Here is a 13,416-nt window from a genome sequence, read left to right on the forward strand (position 1 = left end):
CTCCGTAACAATTCTGTCTGTCCCTGAGTATGAATTCTGTGGCCCTAACTAGCGTTTCTTTGTCCCTAAGTAACAGTTCTGTGGCCCTGAGTAACAATTCTGTGTCTGTGCGAGTAACAATTCTGTGGCCCTAAGTAACAGTTCTGTGGCCCTCAGTAACAGTTCTGTGTCTGTGCGAGTAACAATTCTGTGTCTGTGCGAGTAACAATTCTGTGGCCCTAAGTAAAGTTTCTGTGGCCCTCAGTAACAGTTCTGTGTCTGTGCGAGTAACAATTCTGTGTCTGTGCGAGTAACAATTCTGTGGCCCTAAGTAAAGTTTCTGTGGCCCTAAGTAACAATTCTCTGGCACTCAGTAACAATTCTGTCTGTCCCTGAGTAACAATTCTCTGGCACTCAGTAACAATTCTGTCTGTCCCTGAGTAAAAATTCTGTGGCCCTAAGTAAAGTTTCTGTGGCCCTGAGTAACAATTCTCTGGCACTCCGTAACAATTCTGTCTGTCCCTGAGTAACAATTCTCTGGCACTCAGTAACAATTCTGTCTGTCCCTGAGTAAAAATTCTGTGGCCCTAAGTAAAGTTTCTGTGGCCCAGAGTAACAATTCTCTGGCACTCCGTAACAATTCTGTCTGTCCCTGAGTATGAATTCTGTGGCCCTAACTAGCGTTTCTTTGTCCCTAAGTAACAGTTCTGTGGCCCTGAGTAACAATTCTGTGTCTGTGCGAGTAACAATTCTGTGGCCCTAAGTAACAGTTCTGTGGCCCTCAGTAACAGTTCTGTGTCTGTGCGAGTAACAATTCTGTGTCTGTGCGAGTAACAATTCTGTGGCCCTAAGTAACAGTTCTGTGGCCTTCAGTAACAATTCTGTGTCTGTGCGAGTAACAATTCTGTGTCTGTGCGAGTAACAATTCTGTGGCCCTAAGTAAAGTTTCTGTGGCCCTAAGTAACAATTCTCTGGCACTCAGTAACAATTCTGTCTGTCCCTGAGTAACAATTCTCTGGCACTCAGTAACAATTCTGTCTGTCCCTGAGTAAAAATTCTGTGGCCCTAAGTAAAGTTTCTGGGGCCCTGAGTAACAATTCTCTGGCACTCAGTAACAATTCTGTCTGTCCCTGAGTAACAATTCTCTGGCACTCAGTAACAATTCTGTCTGTCCCTGAGTAAAAATTCTGTGGCCCTAAGTAAAGTTTCTGTGGCCCTAAGTAACAATTCTCTGGCACTCAGTAACAATTCTGTCTGTCCCTGAGTAACAATTCTCTGGCACTCAGTAACAATTCTGTCTGTCCCTGAGTAAAAATTCTGTGGCCCTAATTAAAGTTTCTGTGGCCCTAAGTAACAATTCTCTGGCACTCAGTAACAATTCTGTCTGTCCCTGAGTAACAATTCTCTGGCACTCAGTAACAATTCTGTCTGTCCCTGAGTAAAAATTCTGTGGCCCTAATAACGTTTCTGTGGCCCTAAGTAACAATTCTCTGGCACTGAGTAACAATTCTGTCTGTCCCTGATTATGAATTCTGTGGCCCTAACTAGCGTTTCTTTGTCCCTAAATAACGATTCTGTGGCCCTCATTAACAAGTCTGTGTCCCTGAGTAATGGTTCTCTGTCCCTAAGTAACTTTTCTCTGTCCCCAATTATCGTTTCTGTGGCCCTAACTCTGTCCCTGTCCCTAGTACAGAGCGGTCTGCCTCTGTTCAATAACTGCAGGCAAATGAAGAATTCCAAAATGGCCGCTATTTATAGCTCGACCATTACACAGTGCTGGCTGGCTGGCTGCTGATTGGCTGATGCGATCACATGTAGTTGAGGAATGCATTATGGGTCAGCGCGCCTTGTCTGCGCGCCTTCCCAGACATCCCCGCTCCGTCGCCGCACATGTCAGCCGCCATTTTCTGAAAAATTTCGATTCGCGCGTCCGAATTAGGCTATTTTTCGGATTCGGCACGAATCGAAATTTTTCCGATATTCGACTCGAATTCCACTTCGGATACTTCGATTCGCTCATCTCTAAACATAACAATTCATAATTAAGTCAGTTGTCAAGGGACAACTTCCATTACTTACAAGAAGCAATTCATTAGACATAAATAAAGTTTATAGGAACAATAAAAAAATAGTTTCTAAACTAATTCCTGTTTATTTGATTCATTTTTCCAGTCAATAAAATTGTTTTTGATTTATTTTAGATATGTGGATTTCTATATAAATTATATACTTTTTTCCAAGCTCACAGCAAATTTTCATTTTGTTATGAATATTTCCCATTTAAACACATAGAGGCAAACATCTGAAAAGCTTTGTGCCATTGCACATACACAGAGATTAATGCCAGTATATTAAAACCGCATATATTTATTTTGTTTACTGCAGTATGACACTATGGGGTTTATTTACTAAAGCTGGAGAGTCCAAAATCAGACTCACTTCTGCATAGAAACCAATCAGCTTCCAGGTTTCATTGCCAAAGCTTCATTGAACAAGCTGAGGTTAGAAGCTGATTGGTTTCTATGCAGAAGGGAGTCTGATTTTGGACTCTCCAGCTTTAGTAAATAAACCCCTATGGATCAGCTGTGTTATAAGGCATAGCTATTAATCTAAGCAGGAAAAGTGTGGAGTACTGCCATTTTTCCCTGCCAAGCTATGAGTCTTCTCCTAGGTTGGATTGCTGCTTTGGTAGGACACTGAATACATTTTTAGCTTTTTTCTTGTACACTATAATTTTTTTTTAATCCTTTATAGGTGGGAACATGGAACCCCTCTGATGGCCTCAACATTACAGAAGTTGCTAAAGGAAGAGGACCAAATGTCAGTGAATCATTGACCAATCGCACACTTATTGTCACTTCCGTACTGGTAAGATAATCACTGCTAGTGAAAAAAAAAATAATATATATATATATAATATATTTAACAGTTTTTGATTGTTATGGTGGAATGTAGCAAAATACAAAAAACACAAAAACTACCACCCTTTAACATGTAATTAACCAAGTTAACTTTCACACATCTAAAATAATCCACAGTCTAGGTATGTAGTGCTGTGTAAACCAAAGTATTAAAAAAATCAATAAAGTATTATTATTAGTAAAATAATATCTACATCAGTCATCAATACTTGAATAAGCAACAAAATGCTTCTTTTAACATAAATGTGATACATACGTGCTCAATTGTTCATCACATTAGTGTATTAATAGTTAGTCAATTAAAATAGTCCATCCATGTGAAGAAAATCATGCGATCCACTTCAAATCGCCACATGATTAGTGCAACTATTTCCCCTCTCTCCCTTGCACTCACCAATTCCAATTATTTAACTAAAATGATGAACAATAACACTTTAGATATGAAGTGCAGTATCCCACAGATCTTCACTTCTCGCATCCACTTTCCCTTTGGTGGGCTTCCCAAAAAGCCCCAGGCAAAAAGGAAAGGAAGGCACATAGTGTAATTCCATTTAAACCAAGGTTTATTTAAAAAAAATATTAAAATGGCACCAATAAATATAATGTTAAAGATAGCCCTTTCAATTTATCGCAGAAGTGTATAAAGAGCCATCAGTGTGCCGTTTGCAGGACTCCCCACCTATTCCCTTCACTTGCTAACAGCGATACATTTGATAGGGGTCTATAGTCACTTCCAGTTGCCATGTGGTCCGACCCTGACTAGTTTTGTCTACTGACTTTCTCAGTCAGTAGACTCAGTAGTGCGGTGTATTTGTACTTTATTTGAATCAACCAAGATACATGTTAGGGTGGATTTACTAAAATTGGAGCACTCAGCATCTGGTGCAGCTTTTCATGGTAGCCAATCAGCTTCTAATTTCAGCTTGTTCTATTAAGCTTTGGAAATAAAATGTGGAAGCTGATTGGTTTCTATGCAGCGCTGCACCAGATTTTGCACTTTACAGTTTTAGTAAACAAACCCCATTGCTTTCTTTCTTTCATCCTATTATTATCTGCATGTACCAAATCTAATTTTCTTATGTCAAGAACCACCATTTATTTTATTTTGTTTTTAACATATACGCTAGCTGTGTGTCATCTTTAAAAACAATGTTGGCACTCTTTTGACTCTCTTGTAACTAAAGCAGTTTCAGCACAACCTCAGGTACTATCTACTATTTTAAGATGATAATATTGATTAGATTGAGTATTAAAAAGAGCACTTCACAATCTTAGTTTATAATAAATGGTGGTTTGGATGCTAAGACCATATAAATATACTGATCTGAATCCAATGGATCTTCCAATATTAGATTTGATATGTAATTGAAATAATCATTTAGGTACTCTGCAACTTGCCCTTATCCCCACCATTCACACAAGCTAAACATTATCTATGTACCACATACTGAGAAAAAGGTTTCAACCTACTACCATGAACTAAGCAGAAACAGCCAAACCAAGCTAGAAGGAATATACTAATATACTGTATATGCTAATATAACATACTAATACAATATATTACTTGATGGGGTTAATTTACAAAAAGAGTAGAACATGTTCACCGTGCAAAGTAAATTTTCGCTTTGAAAGGGAATTTTCATTTACATTGGTGAATGCTGTGGTGACAATTCAGTTTGCAAAGAATACCCAATCAAGTGCAAGGAAACCAAAAGAACTGTATATCTGCTTGTGCAAATTGGATGATGGAAGTCAGCAAAGACAGAGCTTCAATAAGATAAGAAAAACATTCACTTTGCTTCACCTAATCTCCTTTAGAAAGTCAAGCTCAATATAAATATATACAATATATATGTATATTGTGTCCAGCATTTTGATAGCATCTTTCTCAAGACCCGTGATTGCCTCAACTTTCACCCAGACAGACTTCATTCTATGGTAATACGGTATATCGTATCTTATATGGTAATTTATGTAAGAATTATATGGGTGGTTTGGTTTCATATTACTGGCACACAACTTGCTATAGTTAAAGCAGTATTAAACCCAAACAATTATTATATTGCAGCTTACTGATTTTTAGATGTGGTGTTGCTGTGACAGCTCATGTAGCTGCAGTATGAGCTAGAGATTGTCTTCAATTTGTTATTGTATTTAAATCTGCTAGTACATGTAATACTCCCCTCCCCTCAGACTGGCAATTCTGCTGTCCAAAGGTACCCACTGTGCTTCTTCATCCAGAGTGGGGGCATTTTAATAGAGAAGGTGTGTTACTGGCCAGATCACCAGGTGAAAAAAGAAAGAAAAAAAACTGAAAATAGAAACCTAAAGCAGCCATCACATCTAATGATTGGTAGGCTGCAATATATTAAATCTTTGTTTCACTTTAAGAACCAGTTACATTTTGGAAAATTGCTCAAAGTATTTGTGAGACACAAAATTGATCTGACTCTTTCAAAAGATGCTGTTATATCTGTTTTTATTACCTGAACTACTGTAGTGATTGATGGCTTTTATGAATTGGACTTCTAAGGTCCTAGAGGTGTTTTGGATACAATGAACAATTGATTGGCTTTCATCTATGACATACATAAGGGCAAGAACCATAGCACTATTAAATAATGCCTACGACCATTACCAGTAATTAAAGGACATATTAATCTTAATGGCACATCATGAAACATGACAAAGAGAATTAGTATTTCATCAGTGCTTTATGCCAAGTCAGTTTAGTTATTCATCTCGGTTACAAAATTAACATAGTTTATTACTCTGAATGTGAATTTAAAATGTTCACTGTAAAAGGTGCAACTATGACAACATTGCTGCTAAAAGTTAGAAAAATAGAGGTTATATCTTTAAGTAAAAAATGATTATCGCTTTTATGTACATTTTTGTTTATTCCTTTAGCTTCCTTTTATCTATAAGCATTTGTACAAACCCTTTTTTCACATTTTCACAGTATCATTCATTACGCTTATCAAGTAAGTAAAGAACATTCACCTGAATATTTGTGCATGAAACAACATTCCTCAACATTCATTAACATTCCTTCTGTGGTAAAGGGGTATTTTATAATAAAACTAAGTGTTTATATAGCCAAAAGGTTTTAACTTTGGAGCTAGTAGGGAAAGCTTACACTCCTTGTCACGTTTTCTGCATTCTGTGTGAAGTTGGGGATATATTCCTTCACTTTTTGTCTCAGTAATGCAAGAGGAAGTGAGTGTAAATTTCAACAAATGAGGGGGAAAACTGGAAAAAAAGTATTTTTATTTACACATGTACTGTACATATTAATGTAATTAATGCCTAGGTCTCCTCTTCAGCTGTTTTAACCACAGTTCCCAATACAATCAAACAAAATCTTTCTCTTCCACCTTTCCTGGACACAGGCTAAGAAATGAAAGGGATTGCAGCTGGAAGCACAGAGAACTCTAGAGGGATTTTTCTTTGGGTATTCTCTTTGACAGCACTGACTCCAACACCATATTTGCTATAATACCTATTATCGTGAATGATGTAATTCTTACACAAAAATTACCATTATTATCACTTTAGATTTTTTAGGCAGCAAAAAAAATTATATTTAAATTAGACCTTGATGTGCTGTATTTATTTAGAATCAGTACCATGGACAGCACCTACTTACTGTGCAGCGACTACTACACTAAACTACTGATCATTCCTTAGTCACACACTTTCTCAAATGTATAATTTACAACCCCTTTTTAAACCTGGCCATACATATATACATGTTTTCTGTTCAATCAGCAGGCTGAACATAAAACAAGCTAACAGCTTCCTCCATCTATGCTAAGGCTATTATATTTTGACAGCCTGCCCCGCCAACTGTCAAAATACCCAAACAGCAGCTTCATCTGATTTGATGCAGGTGCTATTTGGTCAGCAATTTTCAACCTGTCTCCTTTAATTTTTCAATTAAGGGATGCTGGACAGAGGTTAGCTAACAGGGCCATCCAATGAGCTAATTTTGTCTGGTTCCAAAATTCAAATAGAGTATGGTCAACTTAAGTCTCAATTTCTTTTGCGATACAATAATGTTGATACATGCATTCAAAGTAACTTGCTTCATTCTCACGAGTAAAGACATTTGTGCAGTTATACAGAACAGAACTGTAGTAGAAACATTATATTAGAGTGAACGTGCACTGCATTTTGGACTTTTAAATGTAAATGTTCTGCTGGACTGCAAACACCACAACAGAAATCTGCTATTAAAGGACAGGTTCTCTACTTAAACTCCTTATCTAGGGGGGTGCATGCGCGGCCGGCTCGGGATGGACGCGCTTTAGAGATAGCTCCGTCCACCCGCCAGCAGAGAAGCGGCACACTACGGCCCCAGGGAAAACAAACACACACATCCACTTACCGGAAGGTGCCTGCGGTCCACTAGACATGCCCCGCAGGAAAAAAAGCCCGGGGCAACCAGGGAAACTTACTAACTTCTTCCCGGCCGTTGTGTCGGGAATCCAAGATGGCGGCCGCCTTGCAGGCACACAGGGAGAAAGCAGAGGCCAGGAGGAGGACTACAGGTCCCAGCCTGTCGATCCCAGGCTGCAGCATCAGCTCTATCCAGGGGACCCTGGTGAGTTTTCACCCCCACTCTCACCCACGACCTGCAGCCCAGTTAAATCAAGGCCACGCTTAGATAGTGACCCTGATGACACCTGCCAGGCCCTAAACTTTCCACCTCAGCCACCACATGCCACCTTGACTGGTATTGACGCATTCCCAGCCTCTGACCAACCATTGACGGAAATCTGCATGAAGAACATGCTAACGTCACTGCGCCAAACTCTGCATAACGATATATCGGCGCCGCTTACCCAAATTACCACACTGGTGCAAAGACAAGAACGCAGAATCCGCCATATTGAAAACAATATAGCAGACATAGTGGATGCGCACAATGATTTGATTGATGCTCATACAGACCACGCATCAGATATCTAACAACTCAACCTAAATTTGGCCGACATGGAGGATCGTTCGCGCCGCAATAATATTAAATTTAGGGGGATCCCAGAAACGGTCTCCAATGACGCATTAGTGCCGTATTTGCATCATTTCCTCAAACTTCTAATCCCAACACTCTCTGAAGTAGAGGCCATAATCGATCGAGCCCACCGACTCCCTAAGCCTTCATTCCTAGCAGCATCCGTCCCTAGAGATGTGATCGTTCGAATACACTTCTACCATATTAAAGAGAAAATTATGTTGGCGGCTAGAAATCCACCTCCACTTCCATCCTCGCACGCGAATCTGCATCTCTACGCCGATTTATCTAAGGCAACACTTTCCAATCGGAAAAAAATTATACCAATCACGAAAGCGCTCAGAAATCACAACATGGCCTATCAATGGGGATTCCCCACGAAATTAATAGTACGACACCAAGGCAGGGTCTATACTATTAAAAACCTGGAGGCCGGTCTGGACTTCCTTAAGGCCTGGAGTATTTTGCCTGCAGACCCACAGAAGAACAACCCGGGATCCGTCCAAAACATGGAAGCAACTTGAAGGACTGTGCGGCACATGCTGCGTTTATATTACTTAATTGTTTTCCCTGGTGGCGTTCTCTGACCACCCCTATCTCTGGCGATCAGCCTACACCCAAGGACTATCACTTTTACAGTTTTGTGTAGGTGTGACCCTCCCAGAGGTCACAACCGGTTTGACTCCCCCATTTCTGAAGTAGCATTCTTGGCTACATTGCGTACTTGCATTATGAGCAAGTGTTTTTTTAATGTATTTGCTTTCCGTTACCCCTGTTCCTTCCCCTGGCACCATCAAATATATATCCTTGGCACAAGACCTCAACCTTGTGATCCTGACTACCACCAAAAAAACTTCCCACATTTGTTTCTACTCAGAAAACCTGCCTACAAATGATTACCATCACATCTCTTAATGTGCGAGGCCTCAATTCCCCTTTCAAGAGATCAATGCTTTCAAAAGAAATTAGAAAGACTCAAACAGATCTAATCTTCATACAAGAATCCCACTTTGCCACAGAAAAGACCCCTAAACTTTATCTGCACCGATTCTCACAGCTATTCTTGGCAACGAACACGAAAAAGAAAAACGGGGTAATTATTGCCGTTAATGACGCTCTCTCTTTCCAACCTACTTCCACTGTAATCAACCCACAAGGTCGTTATATTATCTTGATATGCCAAATCAATGAGATCACTTACACTTTGGTGAACGTTTACGGTCCGAACAACAAGCAAATAAGATTTTATCATAAACTCTACACCCTTATCTCCCAACACAAACAAGGCAGACTCATCATTGGCGGAGACTTCAATGTTCTTAGCGATTCACTCTTAGATTCCTCTTCTAAAAAGAAATCCATTAATCTTGACCTCAACCGATTCCTACACGACCATGATCTATATGACATCTGGAGATGTCAACATGGTACAGAAAGAGACTACACCTACTTTTCACCTCCACATCTCTCGTACTCTAGAATTGACATGTTTCTAACCGACAAATGGACGTTGCAACACGTTTTATCATCCAACATTGGAATTATAACATGGTCTGACCATGCACCGATCACCATATCCTTGGACGATTGCCGACGATCAGCGATCCCACCTATTTGGAGACTAAATTCTACTCTTTTGAATCATCCGGAAAACCAGAAATTTATTCTGGATGCCCATCACCTCTTTTTTGAAACCAACACCACCCCGGACATTTCTATTACTACATTATGGTTAACATATAAAGCTTATATGAGAGGTATCCTCATTCAATTAAATTCTCGCCTTAAAAAACAATGATCCCAGCAAATTGACCAACTCCTAACTTCCATACGCCGGAACACAGATTCTAATAAACAAAATCCGAACCCCGCTACAACCGCGGCTTTAAACCGAGATAGGAATACACTACGCTCCATCCTATTACACACTTATGATATGAACCTCCAAAAAACGAAATCCCAATTCTATGCGCTGGGTAACAAAGCAAACTCTCTCCTTGCCAAAACCATTAAACAAAAACGGCTTAAAAACAAAATCGCGAAGGTTCAACACCCAATTTCAAGTGTTTCATTGTCCAACCCACAAGATATTGCTAACGCATTTGCGTGCTACTACCAATCTCTATACAATATTAAGGATGACGCAAACACGACCCAGCCTACAAACACGTCGATCGAACATTTCCTACGTCATACCGATCTCCCCCATCTTATGCCTTCCCAATTAGCCTCTATCTCTGTGCCAATTTCTCCCACAGAGATCGAGAACGCCATTAAGAAACTTCCCATGAATAAATCACCGGGTAACGACGGCTTTACCAATGAATTTTATAAAACGTTCACGTCCAATCTCAAAACACACCTATCTGATCTCTATAACTATGTCGCTTCTAAAGGGCAATTTCCTCCTGACATGCTACAATCAATAATCTCCACTATCCCTAAACCGGGCAAAGACCCTCAATTAGTTCAGAATTACAGACCAATTTAATTACTAAACACAGACCTAAAAATTTATGCCAAGATAATAGCTCAACGACTGCTCCCATACCTTCCCACGCTAATCCATTCTGACCAAGTAGGATTCATACCAGGTAGACAAGCTCCTGACGCGACTCGACGAATTATATCACTATTACACCATCTTGAATCAAACAACCAACCCTCACTCCTCCTTTCACTTGACGCAGAAAAAGCATTTGACCGCATTCACTGGCAATTTATGACTCTTACTCTCCAAAAATTCGGAATCACGGACTGGATGCTGTCAGCAATTCTATCCTTATACTCCAAACCCTCAGCTAGAGTCCTCACCAATGGCACGCTCTCACAACCATTCCAAATCTCTAACGGCACTAGACAAGGTTGCCCTCTCTCCCCCATAATCTTTGCTTTACTCATCGAACCACTAGCATCCAACCTTAGGAATGACCCCAATTTCTCGGGAATTAAATTTCTCAAGCATGAATACAAAATCAGTCTTTTTGCAGACGACATTATATTAATGATCACAAACCCCTATAAATCGCTTATTTCAATACGCTCACACATACATGCCTATGCAGATGTTTCATATTATAAACTTAACGAACCCAAGTCCTCTATCTTAAACCTTTACACCCCTGCCCCGACCCAAACCCTGCTTACAAAACGATTCCCTTTTAAATGGGAACCACATAATATACCCTATCTGGGAATTAAACTAACTCCTAAAACCAACCAGCTCTACGCAGCCAATCTTAAACCGTTACTTGACACAATTCCGCGGGAGATTAAGAACTTACGTACAACCACTCTATCAATGTTAGGCAGAATAGCTACTATCAAAATGTGTATATTACCTAAAATATTATATATCTTCCGTACACTACCTATTCCTATACCCTCCTCTTTCTTCTCTACACTGCAAAAAATTCTAAATAAATTCCTATGGAACTCCAAACGGGCTAGATGCTCCACAAACCTCCTGATCCGTCCTCCTTCCAGAGGAGGAACCGGCCTCCCACATTTAAAATCCTATTACCAAGCGGTCTTATTGGACCAGCTCTTCTACTGGGGGCACCCTACCCATGATAAAACGTGGACAATCATGGAAGCTTCCATGTACCCGTCAGGTGCCCTGTCAGATCTATTATTTACGCCATGTACGACGCAAACTGGACCTTTACACACACACCCTTGTATCCAGGCCTCTCTGATAGCTTGGCATGATTTCCTAACACATACCCATTCACACAAGTCTAACATACGAATGCCTACCCCAATATCTTCTCTGCAGCTCCTATCCTCCCATTTGAACCTCACCTCTTGGAGAGCGTTTGGCATACAGTATATCCAAGATATCTACAACATTCATACACCAGATTCTTTCCAAACTCTGCAGAAGAAATTTCATCTATTTACTTTTATGAGACTATCCCATCTACTCCATAGAATAAACATACCACTTGAAATTGACCTCCCTGCTACTGCGCACCATTTCTTTCAGAAGACTATTTACCCAAAGAAAGGAATTTCTACCTTCTATACATTACTAACTAAAGCACTTTTTATAACCCATACATCATCCTTGTCTAACTGGGAGAAGACTCTGATCCTCCCAACAACTCCACAATCTTGGCAAACAACCTTTACCATCACATACAAAGCCTCAAAATGTAGTTCCCACTGGGAATCATATTTGAAAATTCTTCACCAATGCTATTTAACCCCTACCAAATTATCTTTATACTATCCACATCAATCACAAACCTGCTGGAGACATTGTGGCGAAAGTGGCTCGCTCTTTCATTTGCTCTGGTCATGCAAATCCCTCAAGTCTTATTGGAATAAGGTGTTCCAAATAATCTCATCAGTCTCAAATTTACCAACACTCCCAAATCCAGCTATAGCACTCCTTCATTTAACAATAGAAAAATTTCCCGTACGTTCACGCATCATTATAATAGTAGCAGCAAAGACCAACATTACAAAATTATGGCGATCTACGTCACCTCCCCTACTATCCCGTCTAGTTGCTGATCTCAACTTACAATGTGAGATGGAACGCAGAACGGCCCTTAGAAACTCTTCCTACCATAAATTTATACTACACTGGTCTCGATGGTTGCAACACCCCAATTGCTCAGTTACCTGATTACTAATCATAACTCTTATAGGATCCTATATTTGTAGCTCATCGGTGCCCCCTTATCCCCCTCTCCTTTTTCCCTTTTCCCTCTCTTTATTACTACCTAGTCCCTTAAGTTTCACGTTTTTTTCTCTTAGTACGGTTCACAAACCAATGAGCATACCTCTCATGTAAACATGATTACTAGAGATGAGCGAATTATTCAAAAATTCGATTCGGCTGATTCGCCGAATTTGCGGAATAAATTTGATTCGATGCGAATTTATTCGCTGCGAATTTAACTTATTAAAAGGGTTTCTAGGCTTCAGAGAGCCTTTATATTAGTGCAGAACACTGTACCTTTAATTTAAATGCCCTTGGAGTCTGCTGGGGAAGAGAAATAATACTGTCAGTCAGTATGACATGCAGATGAGTGCCGTCGATCTTAGAATCACCGCACACTTCACTCATTTGGGCAGTCACGGGGCACGACGAAGAAGATGAAGAAGAAGATGAAGAAGAAGATGAAGAAGAATGAAAAGAAGAAGAAGAAGAATGAAAAGAAGAAGAAGAAGAATGAAAAGAAGAAGAAGAATGAAAAGAAGAAGAAGAAAAAGGAGAAGAAGAATGAAAATAAGAATGAAAAGAAGAATGAGAAGAAGAATGAAAAGAAGAAGAAGAAGAAGAATGAAAAGAAGAAGAAGAATGAAAAGAAGAATGAAAAGAAGAATGAAAAGAAGAAGAAGAATGAAAAGAAGAAGAAGAAGAATGAAAAGAAGAAGAAGAATGAAAAGAAGAATTCCAGTACAGCAAAAAGTGTATCTGCAGAGAGCTCCGCTATTTCTGACAGTTCTCTGACAGTTCCTTCACATTTACAGCGGTTGAAACAT

General features: G+C 39.7%; 1 protein-coding gene across 1 annotated transcript in view; it reads left to right on the forward strand.

Moving 5' to 3' along the window:
- GRIK3 (glutamate ionotropic receptor kainate type subunit 3) overlaps window positions 1–13,416 on the forward strand; it is a 708,422-nt gene that overhangs the window by 474,167 nt on the left and 220,839 nt on the right. The window contains exon 9 of the mRNA XM_089688809.1: window positions 2,734–2,847. Within this exon, the coding sequence (XP_089544935.1) occupies window positions 2,734–2,847 (114 nt within the window). The remainder of the gene's footprint in view (window positions 1–2,733; window positions 2,848–13,416) is intronic.

The sequence above is a fragment of the Staurois parvus genome, unplaced genomic scaffold (assembly GCF_062004578.1).
Source record: "Staurois parvus isolate SC_StPar_1 unplaced genomic scaffold, SC_StPar_1.0 ptg000454l, whole genome shotgun sequence".
Taxonomy (NCBI): Eukaryota; Metazoa; Chordata; class Amphibia; order Anura; family Ranidae; genus Staurois; species Staurois parvus.